General features: G+C 46.8%; 1 protein-coding gene across 1 annotated transcript in view; it reads right to left on the minus strand.

Annotated features, from left to right (window-relative positions):
* Window positions 1–1,515: 1,515 nt before the first annotated feature.
* The window catches only part of LOC146356414 (vomeronasal type-2 receptor 26-like), a 39,674-nt gene continuing 18,190 nt past the window's right edge, over window positions 1,516–22,999 (minus strand). The window contains exons 3-5 of the mRNA XM_084830102.1: window positions 20,390–20,681; window positions 2,772–2,898; window positions 1,516–2,426 (exon numbers count right to left, since the gene is read on the minus strand). Of these exons, the coding sequence (XP_084686228.1) occupies window positions 1,516–2,426; window positions 2,772–2,898; window positions 20,390–20,681 (1,330 nt within the window). The remainder of the gene's footprint in view (window positions 2,427–2,771; window positions 2,899–20,389; window positions 20,682–22,999) is intronic.

The raw sequence follows: 22,999 nt of genomic DNA on the forward strand, positions 1-22,999 counted from the left end.
GTGGAGCCGCCAGCCAGCTCCGGCCGCCTGCAGCCGGACATCCAGCTGCTAGGCAGCCCTGCAGGGACGCAAATGGCGGCTGTCGTAGCCACCATTTGCATCCCTGTAGTGAGCCGTGATAGGCTACGTAAATATTTACATAGCCTATCACAGCAGGGGGAAAACCCCAGCATACACAAAGCGGTAGCTGCCGCCATTTGCGTAGGCTGGGTTTTTTTCCCCCTTGCCCTGATAGGCTACATAAATACTTACGTAGTCTATCACGGCAGGGGGGAAAAAAACCCAGTGTACGCAAATGGCGGTAGCTGCCGCCATTTGCATACGCTGGGGTTCCCCCCCCCCTGCCGTGATAGGCTACGTAAATTCTTATGTAGCCTATCACGGCTGAAGAGGAAGAAGCGAATGGCGGCTGCAGGACGGCCGCCATTCGCACAGCAGCATGGACGGGAGCAGGTACGTGCTCCGTTTCACACGCCTTTCATGGGGTGGGGGCAGTGGGCACTTCATCCCGTGCACCTTTCATGGGTTGGGGGGGCGGGGGCTTCGTTCTGCGACACTTTTCGGGGGGCCGAATGCACTGGCATTTGGCCTCACCGAGATCCGTTGCGGAATTCTCTGACACACCTATGAGAAAGCAATCTCAATCACAGGATAAAAGCCCCTTGTGAAGAACCCCAGAGTCTTTTCAGTGGTGGCAATCTGGTTGTGGATTGCCCACCCCAGAAAGGCTTGCCTGGAGGCCACAATGTGATCTTTTCAGCATCAGGTTAAGACCTTTTTTTTTCATTTTCCCAAGCTTTTTATCACTTTAATTCTGAAAAATCATGTTCATGCATTTTTAGATGTTTGCACTGCTACTGGCTATAAACTTGGTTCCTGCTTTGTTTTTGTTTTCCTGTTTTAAATTTCTAGTTTTAAACGTCTGAAGCACCAGATTCAGGGTGGGGGAGGGAAATGGGCTAGGGATAGGTCATCCCCTCCCTGCCCATTAGCACACCTCATTTTATCCCTATACGAGCTCACATTTGCGAGGTCAAAGCAGCAGCCAGTATAGTTCCCTCCGCTCTGACTATGAGAGAGCAGGGGAAGGGGCAGGGGAGCAGGCGTGGTGTGTCCTGTCTTGCCTCTGAGGTTGGAGCCCTGTTTCTGACATTGGAGCCAGGAAACTGAACAATCCTATGTCCCCCAGATGCTGTCTAGGGGCCATTGGATTACTTTCTAAATAGATGTAGCAATATACAAACACTTTATCTTAAAACTTCAATTCATAGTCCTAAAACAAATTTTTCATAATCCAATTTTTAATCCCCCATCCCCACATTTCAGGAAAAACAACAACAAAAGACCTGGGGGAAGGGGAGTGGGAGAGAGATTCATTTTTTTCTTTCAAATCTGTCTGTTTTTTGCTTGTTTATTTCTTTCAGATCTTCACATCTCCAGCCTGACCTCTGCCCAATTTCCTTGTTATGCTGTTGCAGATATGCATTGTCAGCATTTAAAATACTATTATAAGAATCAGATGTCATCTTTAGATTTTGTTGTTAGATGTTCCTTCGTATTCAGATCAGGTCTCAGTACAATGATGTAGCACTTGGGAAGAAAGATGCAGACCAACAGCCCAGCACTGGAGGCCAAGATTGAGAAGACCTGCACAGCCACCATGTATTTCCCCTTGGTGCTCAGGTAGGTGGGCACAAAGGACAGCCAAACACTGCAGAAGACCAGCATGCTGAAAGTGATCAGTTTGGCTTCATTGAAGGCCCCAGGCAGCTTCCTTGCTAGGAAAGCCACTGTGAAGCAGATGGCAGCCAGGAAGCCCATGTAGCCAAGGGCACTATAGAACATAGTGACAGACCCTTCATTGCATTGCAGTATGATCTGTCCAGGCTGAGAATTCATGTCAGAGACTGGGAACGGGGGAGAGTTCCCCAGCCAAAGGGTGCAAATGAGAACTTGGATGCTGGAACAAGAAATGACAATGGAGTTGGCTAAACTCTTCCCCAGCCATCTCCGCACCCTGTTCCCTGGCTTTGTGGCCAGGAAGGCCAGCACTACAGTGATTGTTTTTGCCAACACAGAAGAGACAGCAACGGAAAAGATGATACTGAAGGCCATTTGTCGGAGAAGGCAGGTTGCTTTCCGTGGCTGCCCAATGAACAAGAAGGAGGACAAGAAGGAAAGCAGGAGTGAGATGAGGAGAATGTAGGAGAGGTCTCGGTTATTGGCTTTGACTATTGGGGTTTCTAGGAATTTAATGAAGACTCCTAATACAAACCCTGTGATTATGGACAGGAATAGGGCAAAGAAAGCAAGGATGATCCCCAAATATTCTCCATAGAAGAGGAAAGTTATATCCTTGGGGATGCATTGATCTCGGTCCTTGTTTGGATGCTGACTTTCTGGACATCTGGTGCAATGGTCTGCATCTGAGGAGGAGGAGGAGGAGGAGAAGGAGAAGGAGAAGGAGAAGGAGAAGGAGAAGGAGAAGGAGAAGCAGAAGGAGAAGCAGAAGCAGAAGGAGAAGCAGAAGGAGAAGGAGAAGCAGAAGGAGAAGGAGAAGAAGAAGAAGCAGCTGCATCAGCAGCAGAAGCAGAAGCAGAAGAGTAAATTGATATCAACAATATCTATCTGTTTTTGTCTATGTTCTAGTTTGAAATGAAATTAAATAAATTATATTTAAAAATGCCTTTAAATAAGACCCTAAGTGAAAAGGTTGCCATGAACCTTTGCCTTGTTCCCCAAAGGCTTCCTTTTCCTCTGGAGCCCCTTACCTTCCTCAGTGGAGATTGTCCCTTCTGCACATGGAGCACAAGCATAACAGCAACTTGGCTTTCCTTCCTGAACCACCTTGACAAATCCAGGCAAACAGTTTTGGGTGCACCTTGAACGAGGCAGATTCTATCCAGAAAGACAAGGAACATTGAAGAAAAAGTGTTAGTGGGATATTTGGAAGCTCCAGCAGCACTTACAACCTAAAGCAATTGAAGGGCTCCAAAGGAGGCTTTTCCAGGAAGCATTCCTTAACTAACCAGCCACAGTTTTGTTGGCATTCTGTTCTTAAAGAACAATTTTAATAATGGTGCTTTAATTCTTTTTATCTTTTTATTTTTTTACTTCTCATGTTCACTGCTCCAGAATCTGTTGTAGGTGTGGAGTGGTATACAAATGCTATAACAAATGAACAAACAAACAAACAAATAAATAAACAAACCAGTCCACACTTATCCACAAATGCAGTTCAATGTATGCTTGTATAAAGTGATATATTCTGGAGCCCAAAACTTCCAACTTCAGGTATATGCTGATGGGAGATAAGCTAGCAGTGACTGACCAAGATGTTGTAGGTGTGGTGGACAGTTCAATGAAAATGTTGACTGAATGTGCAGTTGCTTTTAAAAAAGGCAAATTCCATATTAGGCATAATTAGGAAAGGAATCAATAACTGAACCACCAAGACCATAGTCCCCTTATACAAATTTATAGTGCAACCACACTTGGAATACTGTGTAAAGTTCTGGTCACCACCCCTAAAAAAGGATATTGTAGACCTGGAAAATGTACAGAAAAGGGCAACTAAAATGATCAAGGGGTTGGAACATCTTCCCTACGAGAGAAGGTTATAACAGCTGGGATTGTTTAGCTTGGAAAAAGGGGAAGGTAAGGGGAGACATGATAGAGGTCTACAAAATTATGCATGGTGTGGAGAATGTGGATAGGGAGACATTCCCCCACCCCCTCAAAATACTAGAACCTGGGGTTATCCTTCAAAGTTGTTTGGTGGGAGATTCAGGACAAATAAAAGGAAGGACTTCATCACACAGCACATAGTCAAACTATGGAAGTTGCTACCACAGGATGTAGTGATGGCCACCAATTTGGATGGCTTTAAAGGGGGGTTGGACAAATTCCTGGAGGAAAAGGCTATCAATGGCTACTAGTCTTGATGGCTATATGCTACCTCCAGTACCAGAGGCAGTGAGCCTATGTACACCAGTTGCTGGGGAATATGGGCAGGAGGGTGAAGTTGGAAAAAGTATAGAGAAGGACAACTAAAATTATCAAGGGGAAATGGGAGAAATGCGCAAAATCTGGGTAACCACCAAAGACTTGGCAGTTGTGGGAAATGGGTTGTGGTCAGGGGATGGAAGCACTGCCATCTGGGGAACCACAGCTGGCTGGATTTGGACCCCAGGTGGGGCAGCTTTTCCTTATGGGCCTGAGGTACAACAACCCTGGTTACACAGTTCTAGAAAGTACTGGCCTAAACTGATTATTGGATGAATTCAGCAGAAGCCAGCTTTCCCTATCTAATGATCTGCTGAGTTGTCACAATACAGCTCCCAACATCCCCCTCCAGCAAGCCCATTAGAATTCAAAAGATCCCTACCCTATTTGGATGTAGAATTTGAGAAAGTGCTGTGTGTACCACCACAAAATGGCTTCCACAGAAGATGTATCTAGTCATATCATGGCTGCCATGGGGGCCTGGCTGTAGCAGCCATATCGGGGGTCAGACTAAGTAGCCTCATGCAGTCTCATGCTTCATGTTCTTGCTGAGCTCTTGCTCTCTGAAATATATGTTTGTAAGCTGACGAGACACAGGAATTTCTTATCTTGTCAACAAAGGCTAAGGTCATAGAATTGTATATCTTGTTCTCTGCTGTTCTCTTCTGTTCTCTGCTTATCATGGCTACCCTATAACCCATTTCTTGTATTATAAACAATGGTGCTAGGAGAAGAAATGTTGAGGACTGCAACCCCACACGGGAGGGAGAGGAGGAGCCGTTTCCTATGTGTCACAATGTCTATAAAAAAAATTTGCTGATGTAAATCGGAGCTTTTGGCTCTTTGGAAATGATTCCAGCCTTAAGCCCGCGCGTTAAATAAAGAAACTCTTTTTCCTTCACTCCGTGGTCTCTCTGACTCTGAGTTCTGCAACATAAATGGTGCCGTGACTCGGATGTGGCAGGCTCTGAGACAGAGATGTGGCAGTTGCCTGCTCTTAATCGCCGCACCAGGAGGGAGGGCTCGGCGCATGCCTCCCTTTCTTGGCACCACGGACCTTTTTGTCAGGTGAACGGGAGAAAGTCTGCGCCGGGATCACCCAAACGGCAGTGAGCAGCAAGAGAACCTTGGGAAGTGGAGGAAGGAACTTGAGCCCTGCCTGTATCGCAGCTGCAATTGAGCTGAAACCCACATTGGAAGCCTTTGGGAGAAAGGCAAGTATAAGGAGTAAAAAGAGGGCCCCGCCTTTGGGAGAAAGGCCACTGGGCAGAAAAAAAGAGGGCCCCACCTTATGAAGAAGGTCAGTGTTAGTATATGTATACAAAAGGTGACCCACCCGATTGGGGGTGGAGGGGGGACTTGATCACTCCCCCGAGCAGGCACTAATACTCAGCAAGGCGCTGAGGAAACTGCTTTGCTCTAGTGGAAAAGTGGGAAAGTGGGTGGCAGGGACATATGAATGAAGTGGTGAAATTGATGATTGTGTGAGTGGCTACTGCGGTTTCTGTTGCATACCGTCGACCGTCCGGGTGCCCAGGCCAGTAGCAAAGTGCGTGGTGTGAAATTCCTTTTGTGTCGGCCAGTGAGACCCCTTACTCGCTGACCAATCCCCTTTCCCTCCTTGTGTCTGTCTTCATCTTAGGAGGGAGGCTATGGGAGGTGGGGGAAGCAAGACTTGCACCCCCTTGAGATGTATGTTAAAAAAAAGAAGGAAAAAGATTTTTTTTTTTTAAAGGATTCAGAATAGAGAAAGGAAACAGCAAAAAGCTCAAGGTCGAGCTGAGAGAAAAAAACGAACAAGATCTGAGGCTGTTAATTAGAAAAATGTTGCAAGACAGCCTGGCTTTTAACGAAGCGTGGGAGTGTGAGGCCGAAGAAGTAGCTGTTAGCCTAGCGCACCGAGAGGGGGGGCAGGAAAATTGCCCACAACGTTCTGAGTTGTGCAACATCATCACCTCGCCTGATTGAAATGAAATCCCTAAGAAATAGAAACTGAAAATGAAGACCCAGAAGATGAAGGCGCAAAATGGGGAATAAAAGTGAAGAATCAGCCCCCAGGGTACAGGCTAGACCCCTTTTCGAGTGGAAAGTGTGCCATAAGACTGTCCCAAGGCAGAATGAAGCAGAAAGACCACGATGAAGATCTCTGTCAAGGTAGCCATGTTTAGCTTTGAACTGTCCTAGAATTTCATAGAGCCTGTAGACCATCAGCTATATGATTTCTGAAGAGCGTAACCATTAAGCTTTTGTCGTGGGATTCCCTGCAATGAAGAAATCTCACTAATTTGAGTGTCCAGTGTTAGACTGCCTGAGTGTGTGTGCTGAAGAGACCGAGAAACCAGACAGCATGTTCCTGGCCAAGCCAAAATCATGCTACTACCATGCTCCTGGAAGCTGCAATAAACTGTGTAAGCTGAGAGACCCAACCTGATTGAGAAGAAAACAAGATATTGGAGTAACTGTCTTTAAAAAAACAGTGAAATCTGTGTAGCTGGCTAGCTGACGCTGTCAGTGATGTTACAACTTTAAATTAAGGCTGTTTTCCTGTTTGAGACCCCAGTGAAGAAAGCTGACCTGAGTTATTTGTTGCCCGTGCCAAAGCAAAAATTTAGCTGCCCTGTACCTCATCGTGTCCTGTTTTAGGCTTGGGATTTACAAATACAAACAAACTGAGAAGCTTGCCTTTGAAGTCCTGCAAATCACCCCACCGCCTCCCCGAAGAAGATTAATGGCTGCCTGAAAAATGCAAGTATAAGGCGATGCCCATCACCCCCCAGCATCCTGAGTTTCGGCACTTTGCTTTCGTGTACCAAGTTGAAGGGGAAGAGAAGAAAAGAGGTTGTGTGTGTGTGTGTGTAATACTGTAAATCCCTGGCTAGCTTGTCTAGTGATAGATAGCCCCAAGAGCTTCCCCCCCCCCCCATTGCTGGATCTGCTCCATCATGCCTTACCATGCAAAAAGTGTTTTCCATTCATTGTGTTAAATTGCAGAAACAGTTTGTTGTGTATATTTTATGATTTCTTAGATATCATAAAATATATGTGATATTTGCAGATTAGTGTTAGTTGCAACTCCAAATGATACTGAGTGTGGTTCCCAATGAATGACAAGAGAAAAGACAAAAACAAGTAGAGAAAGACAGAGACAAGTAGAAAAAGACAGAGAAATAGAGAAAGTGGCAGACAGATAGAGAAGGGGGGGGAAGAAGAAAGAGAAGGCAGGAGGCAAAGAGAAAGAACATTTGTAGAGAAGAAGCATGGCCATAGTTGCCCCCAGGGTGAATTAGAAGCAGCTGATTATGCCTGGAGCTTATTACCTGGGGTAAAGTAGCCACAATAATGTAATAGTTCTTTAAGATGAAGAAAATGTAACTAGAAGGAGAAGAAGAGCCTATCCCAAATGTGCATCATTGGGACTAGTGTAAGGCAGAAAGGTTTAAGTAAGTGAGTTTAACTTGAAAAAAGACAAATAAAGAGACAAGGCTGGTGCATAGAGAGGAAAGTTTTATATAAAAAGTTTGAAACATGATCTGCAATACAGGCAGATCAGCAAGAAAAAGAAAGCAAAAGAAAGAGAGAGAAATTTCTCTTCCCATACTAATGAATGAAAGTGTTATCAAGCACTTTGCTTGGGAAGTGAAGTTTGTTTACAGAAAGCTGTGCCTGAGAACCAAACACTTCTAGCCTATGCTAAAAATGCTTGCTAGTGTTGTGCTGCCTCATGGGTAACATGTATGGTATAAAACCCATTTAGCCCAATAGCTCGTGGTTCAGAGAAGCTGTCTGATCCAACCATTAGGTATGCCTGTGTGCTATAAGTTACCCAATAAAGTCTCCTTGTAAGTAACCCCCCCCCCCCGCTGGAATCCCAAAACACAAGCGGGGCTAGAGCGCCTCACCCAGTATCAAACCCTGCTGTTAGAAGCCATGAGCGCAGGTATGAAGAAGTCAGCTAATATGACCAAAGTGTCTAAAGTGCTGCAAGGTGCCACCGAGGCCCCAGAGTGTACTTAGAGCATCTTTTAGATGCCTATCACCAGTATACCCCCCCCCTCGACCCAGAGGCCCAAGAAGACATGGACAAAAAAATAGAAGACCCAGCAGAGGCAGAGGATTCTTAAGAAAGAACCAGTGTGCCCAGTGTGGACAAGATAGACATTGGTGGCATGAATGCCCAAATAAAATGAATCAAATACACAAAGGAGAAAACCAAAGGAGCCAGAATGGGCGAGAGAGAAGACAGCTTGAGAGGGGCCGTGACATTGAGTGTGAGGGGCCGTGACATTGACTTCATGACTGACACTGGAGCGGCATCAAGAGCAAGCAAACGTTAGCCTTAAACAAGAAGTCCAAACACTGGGCAAAGTTCTTCAAGCCCAGCGTCGCTTTGTCTTAGAAAATTAGCCCCCAATTCCCTACCCCAAAGAACAGTGGCTACCCCAAAGAACAATGATTCACCCAAGAAACAGGAGAAGTAGAGGAAGGTCAATCCTTATATTTGAGCCAAAAAATACCCATTTAATGTTGCAATCTTATGCATGCTTACATGGAACTCAGTCAGAATTACTTCTGGGTAAGTCTACAAAGATTGCTCTGCTCATCCTAAAGGGTTGAGGGAGAGAAATAGCAAGGCTAGAGGCTGGGAATGGAGTGAGAGAGAGCAGGAAAGGGGAAAGGTCTGTGTCAGTGGAAGAAGATCAAGCGGGGCCTGGAAGTCAGTCTTTCCTTCTTCTCCCACCTGCCAAACAGCTGATCAGCAACAGGTTCGGGAGCAAGAAGGAGAACCTAGCACCCTAACCATCTTCATTAAAAATGTAGGAAGAGGGCAAGGAGTGAAGGTGTTCATGGAAGCCACTGAACTTCCATGTTGGAGGCCCTTGTCTTGAAGGTTTTGAAATGGAAGAAGTGGGTTTTCTCACATGGTTATGCCACACAGTGGGATCATCATCAAGATGGAACCAATGGTCCATAGATGCCCATCTCTCCAGACTCCCAATTTTCACTGTAACAACAGAGGCATTGGACAGCACCATCCAGTTCAACAAAATATTGAAGTTGGCTGTCACTTCCCCATCTCCATCCAGATACATTCCATCCATTGAAGTATTGGAAAACCCAAAGTTTCTCAGAAAAGGATGAAGCTGGAAAGACAGAGAAAAGCAGAAACTAGGTTATCTCAGCACTGTCCACTTGAGATCTAGTGTCTGTTGATTCCAGACTGGAGCGCATGCCTCCTAAAGCTTTAATGTCTGTATAATAATATATATATATAATTTTGGTTCAAATACAGAAAAACTAACAAACACACAACAACAAAACTGAACTCCATTCCTGAGTCCCTTATTTATTTATTTATGTATTTATTTCATTTCTATACTGCCCATTAGCCGAAGCTCTCTGGGTGGTTCACAAAAATTAAAACCAAACAACACACAATAAAACAATTTAAAATATATAGAACATTAAAACGACAATATAACAATACAACCACAATAAAAGCTAGCAGCAGTGCGGGAGTTTAAAATACAGATTTAAAACACCACAGCTAAAAATTTAGAAAGCTAAAATGCTAAAATGCCTGAGAAAATTAAGAGGTCTTCACCTGGCGCTGAAAGGAATACAATGTAGATGCCAGGCAAACCTCTCTAGGGAGCTCATTCCAGAGCCGGGGTGCCACAGCAGAAAAAGCTGTCCTCCTAGTAGCCACCTGCCTCACTTCCTTTGGCAGGGGCTCACGGAGAAGGGCTGCTGACGATGATCTTAAGGTCTGGGCAGGCACATATGGGAGGAGGCGATCCTTCAGGTAACCCGGCCTCAAGCCGTTAAGGGCTTTGAATGTTGACACCAGCATTTGGAATCGGGCCCGGAAATGGACTGGCAGCCAGTGCAGCTGGAAAAGTACTGGCGTAATATAAGCTTCCAGGCCAGCCCCTCTTAACAAACTTGCTGCCCTGTTTTGGACCAGCTGAAGTTTCCAGACCATTTTCAAAGGCAGCCCCACGTTTAACGCATTGCAGTAATCCAGATGAGAAGTTATCAGAGCATGGATAACTGTAGCTAGGCTATCTCTGTCCAGATAAGGGCGTAGCTGGTATACCAGCCTAAGCTGATAAAAAGTGTTCCATGCCACTGAGTTCACCTGTGCCTCAAATGACAGTTCTGGATACAAGAGCACCCCCAACCTATGAACCTGATCCTTTAGGGGGAGTGCCCAGAATGTAACGGGCCGTGAACCACTCAGAAAATCTCCGCTGGATGACACTGAGAAGATGCAATGCTGGTTGAAAAGAACTGTCTCTTTTCCACCCTCACCACCACAGAGTAGGCTTGATAGTGGGCTCTTACCTGTGTTCGGTCAGACTCAGCATGAGTTTTCCTCCACCTGCATTCTAGCCATCTCCCCTCTTGCTCCCCCCTTCCCCTTCATGGATCACTGCCTTGTTGTGGCAAAGCGGCTTGCGTAACTCAGTGAAGCCATAAGCTATGCCGTGCAGGGCCACCCAAGATGGACAGGTCATGGCAGAGAGTTCTGACAAAATGTGGTCCACTGGAGAAGGAAATGGCAACCCACTCCAGTATTCTTGCCAAGAAAACCCCATGGAATGTACCACAAGGCTAAAAGATATGACGCCGGAAGATGAGCCCCTCAGGTCGGAAGGTGTCCAATATACTACTGGGGAAGAGTAGAGGGTATTTCCAAGTAGCGCCAGAAAGAGTGAAGCGGCTGGGCCAAAGCCGAAAGGACACTCAGCTGTGGATATGTCTGATGGTGAAAAGAAAATCCGATGCTGTAAAGAACAATATTGTTTAGGAACCTGGAATGTCAGATCAATGAATCAAGGTAAGCTGGAGGTGGTCAAACATGAGATGGCAAGATTGAACATCGACATCTTGGGAATCAGCGAATTAAAATGGACAGACATGGGCGAATTTAATTCAGGTGACCATCATATCTACTACTGTGGGCAAGAATCCCTTAGAAGAAATGGAGTAGCACTCAGAGTCAACAAAAGGATGGGAAAAACAGTACTGGGGTACAATCTCAAAAACAATAGATTGATCTCAGTACGAATCCAAGGCAAACCATTCAACAGCACAGTAATTCAAGTCTATGCCCAACCACTGATGCCGAAGAAGCTAAGGCTGACCGGTTCTATGAAGACCTACAACACCTTCTCGAACTAACACCAAAAAAAGATGTCCTCTTCATCATAGGGGATTGGAATGCTAAAGTAGGAAGTCAAGAAATCACTGGGATAACAGGCAGGCATGCCCTGGCTGTACAAAATGAAGCAGGACAAAAGCTAATAGAGTTTTGCCAAGAGAACACGCTGATCATACCAAACACTCTTTTCCAACAGCACAAGAGACGACTCTACACATGGACATCACCAGATGGTCAATATCAAAATCAGATTGATTATGTCCATTGCAGCCAAAGAGGGAGAAGCTCTATACAGTCAGTAAAAACAAGACCTGGAGCTGACTGTGGCTCAGATCATGAGCTGCTTCTTGCAAAATTTCAGCTGAAATTGAAGAACGTAGGGAAAACCACTAAAACATTCAGGTTTGACCTAAATCATATCCCTTATGAATATACAGTGGAGGTGAGGAATAGATTTCAGGGATTAGACCTGATAGACAGAGTGCCTGAGGAACTATGGACGGAGGTCCGTAACATTGTTCAGGGCAGCAACTCAATCCATCCCAAAGAAAAACAAATGCAAGAAAGCCAAGTGGCTGTCTGATGAGGCTTTACAAGTAGCTGAGGAAAGAAGGGAAGCGAAAAGCAAGGGAGAAAGGGGAAGATATATCCAACTGAATGCAGAGTTCCAGAGAATAGCAAGGAGAAACAAGAAGGCCTTCTTAAATGAACAATGCAAAGAACTTGAGAAAAACAACAGAATGGGAAAGACAAGAGATCTCTTCAATAAAATTGGAGATCTCAAGGGAACGTTTTGTGCAAAGATGGGCATGATAAAGGACAAAGAAGGCAGGGACCTTAAAGAAGCAGATGAGATGAAGAAGAGGTGGCAAGAATACACAGAAGAACTATACAGGAAAGATCTGAATGTCCCTGATAGCCATGATAGTCACTGAACTTGAGCCAGACATCCTCGAGAGTGAAGTCAAGTGGGCCTTAGGAAGCATTCCTAACAACAAACCTAGCGGAGATGACAGTATTCCAGCTGAGCTATTCAAAATCCTAAAGGATGATGCTGTTAAAGTGCTGCACGCAATATGCCAACAAATTTGGAACACTCAACAGTGGACACAAGACTGGAAAAGTTCAGTTTACATTCCAATTCCAAAGAAGGGCAACAACAAAGAGTGTTCAAACTACCATACAATTGCGCTCATTTCACATGCCAGCAAGGTTGTGCTCAAAAGCCTACAAGCTAGGCTTCAGCAGTATGCGAACCGAGAACTACCGGAAGTACAAGCTTGGTTTCAAAGAGGCAGAGGAACTAGAGATCAAATTGCCAACTTTTGCTGGATCATGGAGAAAGCAAGAGAATTCCAGAAAAATGTCTGTTTCTGCTTCATTGACTACGCTAAAGCCTTTGATTGTGTGGATCACAACAAACTGTGGCAAATTCTGAAAGAGATGGGAGTACCAGACCACCTTACCTGTCTCCTGAGAAACCTGTACGAGGGTCAAGAAGCAACAGTAAGAACCGGACATGGAACAACTGATTGGTTCCAAATTGGGAAAGGAGTACGACAAGGCTGCATATTGTCACCCTGCTTATTTAACTAATATGCAGAGTACATCATGAGAAATGCCAGGTTGGATGAATCAGAGGTCGGAATTAAGATTGCCGGGAGAATTATCAACAACCTCCGATATGCAGACAATACCACCCTAATGGCAGAAAGCAAAGAGGATCTACAGAACCTCTTGTTGAGGATGAAAGAGGAGAGTGCAATAGCTGGTTTGAAACTCAACATTAAAAAAACACAGATCCTTGCATCTGGTCCCATCACTTCCTGGCATATAGAAGGGGAAGAAATGGAAGCTGTGACAGATTTTATTTTCTTGGGCTCCAAGATCACCGCAGACGGTGACTGTAGCCATGAAATTAAATGTTTCATGCTCCTTGGGAGGAAAGCTTTGGCAAACCTAGACAGCATAGTAAGAAGCAGAGACATCACCTTGCCGACAAAGGTCCGTCTAATCAAAGCTATGTTTTTTCCAGTAGTAATGTATGGCTGTGAGAGCTGAACTATAAGGAAGGCTGAGTACCGAAGAATTGATGCTTTCGAACTGTGGTGCTGGAGAAGACGCTTACGAGTCCTCTGGACTGCAAGGAGGCCAAATCAGTCAATCCTAAAGGAAATCAACCCTGAGTGCTCATTGGAAGGACAGATTCTGAAGCTGAAGCTCAAATATTTTGGCCACCTAATGTGAAGAGAAAACTCTCTAGAAAAGACCCTGATGCTGGGAAAGACTGAAGGCAAAAGGAGAAGGGGGCGGCAGAGGATGAGATGGCTAGATAGCATCACCGATGCAATGAATATGAATTTGAGCACGCTCCAGGTGAGAGTGCAGGACAGGAAGGCCTGGTGTGCTATGGTCCATGGGGTCACGAAGAGTCGGACACGACTGAAAGACTGAACAACAACAACCTGTGTTCAGTCAGACTCAGCACGAGTTTTCTTCCACCTGCATTCTAGCCTTCTCCCCTCTTGCTTCATTGCCCTCAGCTCAGGTCTATACCAAGGAGCTGGCCGGGCTCTGCTCAGAGGGAGAGGGCGCTTGGGCGCGATTGTGTCAACTGCCCGAGTCATCTCTGCATTCCACAGAGCGACCTGGGCTTCAACAGGATCACCAGCCATACCAGCAGGAAAATCCCCCAGAGCCCTCTGGAATCCATCGGAATCCATTAGCCTCCGGGGGCAGACCATTTTAATAGGTCCCCCACCCTTGCAGAGGGGGAAGGCTGCCAGGAGTCTAAACCTCAGCAGGAAGTGATCTGTCCATGACAAAGGGACAGATGTTAATTCCCCCACTTTCAGATCACCATCCTCCTGCCCAGTCGAGAAAACCAGATCAAGAGTGTGTCCTTTTATAGGCGTTGGACCGATGACATGTTGGGACAGCCCCATGGTTGTCATGGCGGCCATGAAGTCCTGAGCCACCCCAGATACAGTGGCCTTGGCATGCTTTCTGTTTTGGCATTTTGGGACAGGCTAACATTGAAGCCATTCGATAATCTGGGGAGAAGTTAACAGGCTCCCCCAGTCCACCTCCCTTTTGCAGACAGTGATTTCAGGGGACTCAGTCACCCTTTGCAGGACAGGGTGCCATTGCAATACTGCTCCCTGGAGCAGCTCCTCAAGGCTGCTATCTGGTGAGCAAATCTGCCCCAGGAACTCCATCATGTAGTGGTGGTGGTCACACAATGGAGGCTCCTCCTCTTACCCCATCCCTGCTGACAAAAAGGGAGTGCTGTTCCATCTGGCCAAGGGAGCCTGCACGCCTGTGGCATCCCCTTTCAAAAGAATCCTATCTTTTGAACAGCAGCCATCTAAAGCAATGTGATGCTGCCTTTGGGAGACACAGCCAATGAGTGGACAGGAGCAACATAAAAACTGCCTCTTCACCATTCCTATGCAGGGAAAAGGGAGTACCTGCCATGGCTGTAGACTTGGAAGTTCCAACCTTTCTCTGCCTACCATCATCCTATGCTTAGGTCTGGAAGAGGAGGCCACATGTAAGGCTTGTGCCACCATCCGGACACTGTTGTAAGCATTGTAGTTGTCTTGGGACAGACTTTGTTCAAGCACATCTAGGGGTAACTCCTCTCTTTGTTCACATCTACTCCTCCCTTTCACGGACAATCCATATTTTGAATAGAAACAATGAAATGCTTTTTCCAAGTAAAGACGGATGTGATCAAGATTGGCATGTTTTGGCCTGTTCTTTGTCTGGACCGAGAAGGAAAAGTACCAATGCCTGTGCTGAAAACGTAACCACCTGTCAGACACTGTCGAGGTGAGGTCCCACAAAGCTGTTGTGATCCAGACTCTCCCTTCTGTGGGTTTCACCAATGTTTCAAGCATTCGCTTTAGAAAGAACAGTCCATCATAGAAAGAGCGAGTCTCTGCATAGAAAACAAATACCTTGACTTGTCTCCATATGAGGGCAGAACCAATGATAATGTCCATTTGATATTGAATTAGTTCTGGAATTCTTTGTGAGATGGCAACACAGATGCCATGCCTGGTGAGCAAAGGTGTCAGCACCTGCATGAACCTTTCTCCGTTGTCATTGTCTGGAGCAAAGAGACCGATCCAATCCCATCTGAAATGTAGGAGCAATTTGACCATCCCCAGGTACAGGTCTCTGTCCTTGGGGACAAACCGGTAGAAAAAAGGGAACTGGATTTTATCTTTAAGGTCATGGGAAGCAAAACCATAGCTGACCTGGTAAGGAATAAAAGTGATTACTGTTGTTGTCATTATTGCTGTTGTTTGGTGGGAGTCAAAGCTCACCTATTAGAAAGGAACATAATATAGGTCCTGCAATCCTCTGCAAAGGAGCTACCATTCATTGGAGGTCCACAAGACTGCCTAGTCCAGCTTCTTGTTTCCCAGGAAGTCCACAAGTAGGCCATGAGGCAACTGCATCCTTCTGCTCCTGCTCTCCAGCAACATGTATTCAGAGGCATACTGCCTCTTCTTTTGAAGGTAGGGTTTACTGATGACTAGTTGTGATGGATGATCATCTCCTCCACCTTCAGTGTGGATGGAGCTGAGACCAGAGAGCATTTCATCCTTCTCCAATCAACCCCTTGGACTGGCCATGCCTTCCTTCATGGTGCTCCAGAAGATCTCTTTTGGCAGCTGCTTTCCTCACCATCATCAGGTGGAGAGCTTTGCTCCCTGCTGTTTGCCATCAGGGCCAGAGGGAGTTTCCTCCTGTACCTGCCATCACCTGGGATTAGGGATATCAGAGAATTTTGCCATGAATCTCGGGGAGGCCGAATGCCAGTGCATTTGGCCCCCCAAAATCGGTGGCGAAACAGTCTGCCCCCCCGCCCCCCCTGGGACGGGACTTACCTTGGGCAAATCTTCCTGGCGGCGGTAGCTCTGGCGGCGGTTTGGCGGCGGTGTGGTGGCGGCAGCTGCGGCAGCCGGTCTTCCGACTGGCTGCCGCCGCTGCCATTTCCAATAATAAAAAAAAAAAACGTGATAGGCTACGTAAAGATTTATGTAGCCTATCACGGCTAGATTTTTAAAAAATACCATGATAGGCTTCGAAAATCTTCTCTTTTAAAGAAAGAAATTCTCTTTCTTTAAAAGAGAAAGAAAAAAACACATGTACGCAAATGGCGGCGCCCATGGGTGCCACCATTTGCGTTCCTTATTTTGACATGTCTTAGTCTACGTAAACATTTACGTAGACTAAGATGGCGAAAATAAGGAGAACGCAAATACCGTAGCAGCTACGCTATTTGCATTCCCCTTATTTTTGCCGTCTTAGTCTACGTAAATGTTTACGTAGACTAAAAAAAAAGGTAAAGGTCTCCCCAACCAGTCGTGTCCGACTCTAGGGTGCGGTGCTCATCCCCGTTTCTAAGCCGAAGAGCCAGCGCTGTCCAAAGACGCTTCCGTGGTCATGTGGCCGGCATGACTGAACACCGAGGTGCACAGAACGCTGTTACCTTTCCTGCTGAAGCGGTACCTATTTATCTACTTGCAATTTCTTGCTTTCAAACTGCTAGGTTGGCAGGAGCTGGGAGTGAAGATGGGAGCTGACTCCATCATGCAGCACTTGGGTCTCGAACTGCTGTCCTGCCGACCTTCCAGTCTGCAGTTCAGCGTCTTAACCACTAAGCCACCGTGGCCCTAAGACGTGTCAAAATAAGGAACCCAAATGGCGGCACCCATGGGCGCCGCCATTTGCGTACATGCATTTTTTTCCTTAAAAATCAGCCATGATAGACTACATAAACATTTACGTAGCCTATCACGGCTGACTGCAGGGACACAAACGGCGTTGGCTACGGCCGCCGCCATTTGCGGACCCAGCCGGCCAGGATTCGGGGGGGGAGGGACGGAGTGCCTCCCCCCCCAGCCAGAATTTCAGGGGGAGGGACGGAGCGCCTCCCCCCCACCGCGAATCAATTTCGTTAAAAGGTAAGTGACTTTCCTACTGCCCTACCTGGGATTGACAGCTGGCCCTGTTTCCTTCAGAATTTCTTTAAAAGGCCATACTCCACTGTCGTATGCTGACTAGGGATGGACGAAAGTCACTTACCTGTCCTCGAAGCTTGTTCGTGGTGGGGGGGAGGTGCTTCGCTGCTCCCCCCGCGAAGTTCAGGCCGGGGGGGGGAGGCTTCCCGCCTCGCCCGGCCGAAATTCAGGCCGGGGAGGAGGCACCTCGCCTCGCCCGGCCGCGAACTCAAAAGTTTTTTTTTTAAATGCCCCCGTGATAGGCTACGTGACAATTAACGTAGCCTATCACGGCTAGATCTGCAAAGTCAGCCATGATAGGCTACGTTAATCGTCACGTAGCCTATCACGGGTGACTTTAAAAAAAAAAAGGGCATACACAAATTCCGGTCCCCATAGGGAGCCGCCATTCGGGTTCCTTATTTAGTCGCTGTAGTCTACGTAAATCTTTACGTAGACTACGGCGAAAATAAGGGCAACGCCAATAGCGTTGCCCTTATTTTCGCCGTAGTCTACGTAAAGATTTTCGTAGACTACAGCGACCAAATAAGGAACGGGAATGGCGGCTCCCTATGGGGGCCGCCATTATCCGTACGCGCTTTTTTTTTTTTTAAAGTCACCCGTGATAGGCTACGTGACAATTTACGTAGCCTATCATGGCTGACTTTGCAAATCTAGCCATGATAGGCTACGTTAATCATCACGTAGCCTATCACGGGGGCATTTTTTTTTTCCTTTGATTGGAATGGTGGCGGCGGCAGCTGGTTGAAAGACCGGCTGCCGCTCCTGCCCCGGACGAACACCCGCCGAACCGCCGGCCAGACCCGTCGCCGGGAGGGACAATCGGCGAAGGTAAGTCCCGTCCCGGGGGGGGTGCGGGGGGTGGGGGGGTGCGGAGAATTTCTCCCTGAAACTTGTTTGGGGGGCTGAACACGTTGGCGCTCGGCCCCCCGAAGTTTCGGGGAGAAATTCTCCGCCATCCCTGATGCTGACCTTTCAGGGTCACAGGGCATTTTACTCCCCTGTCGTGAGCTTAACTAGCAAGGTCACAGGGTGTTTTACATTGGTGTTGGGTTGTCATAGTGAATTATTTGTTTTTATATGGATGTTTTTATTACGTACATGCTATGAAATAGTACTTTTCTTTAATGTGTATGTGTATGGTTTTTGTTCTTTTTCATAATGCTTGTTGTTGTGAACCACTTTGAGCAGACTGAGTGGGAAAGTGCTATATAAATAAATTTGTTGATGGATTGATTGATATTTGTCTTATGTTTTTTGAGAGCCATCTATACTGCTGGCTGCAAAATCCACAACCTAATGACATACTGTGCAAAGAAATACTTCTTGTTATATTGTGTTGCCCTCAGGAGCATAACCAAGTCATTTGTAGTGTTAGAGGAAGGGATGTATGAAAGTCACTTATCTTTTCGAAGGGTGACATTCGTGGTGGGGGGGGGAGGCGCTCCATCCCTCCCCCCCAATTCTCTCTGGCTGGCTTCACTCCATGGAGATTCCACGGAGCTGCCAGCCAGGGCCATCCGTAGCTGGACATCTGGCCGCTGGGCAGCCTGCAGGGACGCAAATGGCAGCTGCCATAGCCACCGCCATTTGCATCCCTGTATTTTGCCATGATAGGCTATATAAATATTTACGTAGCCTATCACGGCAAAAAAACCCCAAAAAACAGCGAACGCAAATGGTGGTGGCTACGGTGGCCACCATTTGCGTTCCCCCCCCTTTTTTTTTTTGGCTGTTTTAGCCTATGTAAGTATTTATGTAGCCTATCACGGCTATATGGATGAAGTGAATGGCGGCCGCAGATGCGGCCGCCATTTGCAAGTCAGCGTGGACGGCAGCAGGTAGGTGCTCCATTCCAGGCTCATTTTGCCGGGGGGGGGCGGGGGGCTTCATTCCACCATGGATTTCGGGGGGCCGAATGCACTGGCATTCAGCCTCACCGAGATCTGTGGCAGAAGTCTCTGACATCCCTAGTTAGAGGGGCCTAGAGATCCATAATGCTTGCTTAAGTTCATTATTGGTGCAAATCCTTTGCTAGTAAGCCTCTGAGCATGTTCAGATGAGCCAAAGGCTGATACATTCCACACGAATGAGCCAGACGGCCTTATCAAGATGTGCCTGAGAAGCAAAGTTTGTTTAGGCTGTGTTGAGAACTGAGCCCTGCTAGTCTATGCTGGAAATGAACACTAGGGGGCGCTTGCTGCTATTATGCTGCCTCAATGCTAGCATGTATGCTATAAAATCCATTGTACCTCATGGCTCTGGGTTCACAGAAGCTGTCTGATCCAACCATTGGTTATACCTGTGTGCTGTAAGTTACTCAATAAAGTACCCCTTGTAAGTAAACCTGGGTCTGATTTATCACTATCTTGGCACTTCTAAATTAAGAGGTCGAAGCCCATGGCCGGGGCAATACATACATGGCCTGAATATCCCAGTATTCAGTTTCATTGAATGACACCATTGCATTCAAGTATTATGACAGAGGGAGAAAAACTCCTCTCTGTCGGCATTCTGCACATCATCCATGATTTTATAAACTGCCTTGTGAGAAAAGATGTCAGTATCTGCATGAGCCTCTCTCCAGTGTCATTAATGACTTGGCCTTTTTCTAAACTAAAATGCCTCCAAACATTCTCATCTTTCCGCATTCAATGGATGGCATACAGAATTATATATTTGCCAAAATTCAATGATTTCTGTTCTCCCCTCTACCTGCTCCAATAAACAGTATTAAGTTCCTGGGTATGTATGAGAGTACAGCCTGACAGACAGACAGACAGACAGACAGACAGACAGACAGACAGCTATGATCACACCTTCTCAATTGCAAAGGAATTTTGGTGATAAATCAAAAGAGGTGTGTTAATTTAGCATCACCAGTTTACATATTGAAGCCATGGATACAATATACAGCCCCCAGACATCTTACATGGGCAAGACAGTGGCCATCTTCTTTCCACCCTGGTTCCCAGGGGACGTAAATATAAAAGGTAATGTATAAGCTGATAATAATCATCATAATAATGCTTATTATTATTATTATTATTATTATTACTGGAAATATGCTCAAAGGTCATATAAAGCTAGAGACAAAGCATAGCTTCCTCCCCCACCTCCTGAAGCAGCAGAAGTTGCTTTAAAGCAAAGCATAGCTAGGAAACATTCCCTCTATTCCTACCTGTGGGATTTTGTAGATGCCCAACATGGCTGAAATGTGGATGGAAATTTCAGGGTCAGCGCCTTCCACTGCAGCCAACAGATTATTCCTTCTTCCGCAGCTGTAGTTTGGAATGTTCTTCTGCCCAGGAGACAGCAGGTCTAGCATGGCGTCATACGTGATTCTTGCATTGTAATAGTTCTCATAGATGTTGTAGCCCAGGGTGGTGTTGGGTAAGAGGTTGGGATTCTGGTTGATCTCATGGACGGCAAACAAGAAGGCCAGGTCATGGAAATAAATTATGTCTGCTATTCTGTAGCAAAATATATGTATCACATTGTCACCTTCTGTTTAATAAAACATGGCAGATTCCTCATTATGTACCTTCCTTGAAAGGCATATTCAGGCAATATTACGTCATATTATGTTGCGTTCTGTGACACGGGCTAGAGCTGTATTTTCAGCCTATCATGTGGCGGTAAGGGCAGCAAAAAAGGAATATTATGCTGCCTCTATTGCGTCTGCAGAGTGCTGTCCCAGGAGGCTGTTCCAAGTGGTCCGGAGCCCGGTTGGTCCTGTGGCTCCGGAACCACTGGAGCATTCTAAGGCCTCCTGTGAGGCCTTGGCAAGGCACTTTGCAGATAAAATTGATCAGATTAGGAGTGTTACTCCGCATGCTGTGGATACAGTTAGTGAGCAAGACGCAGCCTGTGGCACACCGGTTTTGTGGGATCGGTTCCATCTTCTTCCTCCTGATGAAGTGGACAAGGTGCTTTCATCTGTACGGCCGACCACCTGCTTACTTGATCCTTGCCCATCTTGGCTCATTATGGGCTGCAGAGAGAGACTGGGTGAGGGGATCAGGGCGGTGGTGAATGCCTCCCTCGAGGAGGGAGTGATGCCATCAGCCCTCAAGGAGGCAGTGATAAGACCGCTCTTAAAGAAGCTCTCCTTGGATTCTCAAGTTCTGAGCAACTTTCGCCCAGTCTCAAATCTGCCATATTGGGGCAAGGTGATTGAGCAGGTGGTGGCGGTGCAGTTGAAGGCACACTTGGAAGAAACTGATTATCTAGACCCATTTCAGTCGGTCTTCAGGCTTGGGCATGGGACAGAAACAGCCTTGGTCGCCTTTGTAGATGATATGAGGAGGGCTCTGGATAGGGGTGAATGCTCCTTCCTTGTTCTCCTCGACCTCTCAGCGGCTTTTGATACCGTTGACCATGGTATCCTCCTGGACCGCCTGGAAGGGTTGGGCATTGGAGACACCGTATTGCGGTGGTTCCGGTCCTTCCTCTCTGGCAGGTACCAGAGGGTAGCACTGGGAGAGGAGGTTTCGGACCCGTGGCCACTTACTTGTGGGGTGCCACAGGGTTCTATCCTTTCCCTGATGCTATTTAACATCTATGTGAAGCTGCTGGGGACTATCATCAGGAGGTTGGGGGTGCAGTGTCATCAACATGCGGATGACACGCAGCTCTACCTCTCATTCAAATCTTCACCAAGGTTGGCCATAGAATCCCTGTCCAAATGTCTGGAGACGGTGAGTGGCTGGATGGGGAGGAATAAGCTGAAGCTGAACCCTGACAAGACCGAGGTACTTTTGGTGGGGATGTTGACCTGGTGTTGACCTGGTGTTGAATGGGGTACGGCTACCCTTGAAAGACCAGGTCCACAGCCTGGGGGTCATTTTGGACTCCCAGCTGTCCATGGAGGCTCAGGTGTCAGCTGTGAGTCAGACAGTGCTGTATCAACTCCATCTGATACGGTGGCTGCGCCCCTTCCTTCCCGACCATCTGCTCCCATCGGTAGTACATGCCCTGGTCTCCTCTCATTTAGACTACTGTAATGTGCTCTATGTGGGGTTACCCTTGAAGATGGTTCAGAAACTGCAGCTGGTACAGAACGCGGCGGCTCGCCTGATTAAAGGCAGCCACCGGCGAGATCACATCACTCCAGTGCTGAAGGAGTTGCACTGGTTACCAGTTGTTTTCCGGGCCAAATTCAAGGTGTTGGTTTTGACCTTTAAAACCCTATATGGTTCCGGCCCAGCCTATCTTAAGGAGCGCCTCCAGCAACACCAGACAGGCCGCTTAACAAGATCAGCCTCGGATGGCCTTGTCTCTGTCCCATCAGCCAGGACAGCTAGACTGGTGGGGACAAGGGAGAGGGCCTTTTCTGTGGTGGCCCCCACTCTGTGGAACTCCCTCCCTAGGGAACTCCATCATGCCCCCTCTTTAATGAGCTTCCATTGTGCATTAAAAACGTGGTTGTTCAGGCAGGCATTTGGGGTGGGTTAGGGTATTTTAGAAAATGTTTTTATTGTAGAATTTTATTGTTTTAAACTGTTTTTATTGTATGTTGTACATGGCCCAGAGTGGCTGGGTGACCAGCCAGATGGGCGATTAATAAATTTAATAATAAATTTAATAATAATAAACCACATTGTTGCATTGTATGACTTCCCTGATTGCTGGTGCCTCCCTAATCTCTGCGGAAGCATCTGGAAAAGGCCTTCCAACTCTGACCTTTAGTTAAGATCACCAAGGCTTGAGCCCTCGGTGATCAGAAGTCCCCAAACTCAGAGGCATCCAATCATCCAATGCAGTGCAGGAGGACTAGTCTAGCAAGGGT

Source organism: Heloderma suspectum, chromosome 2 (assembly GCF_057233095.1).
Source record: "Heloderma suspectum isolate Gila_16-S chromosome 2, 16-S_ref, whole genome shotgun sequence".
Classification (NCBI taxonomy): Eukaryota; Metazoa; Chordata; class Lepidosauria; order Squamata; family Helodermatidae; genus Heloderma; species Heloderma suspectum.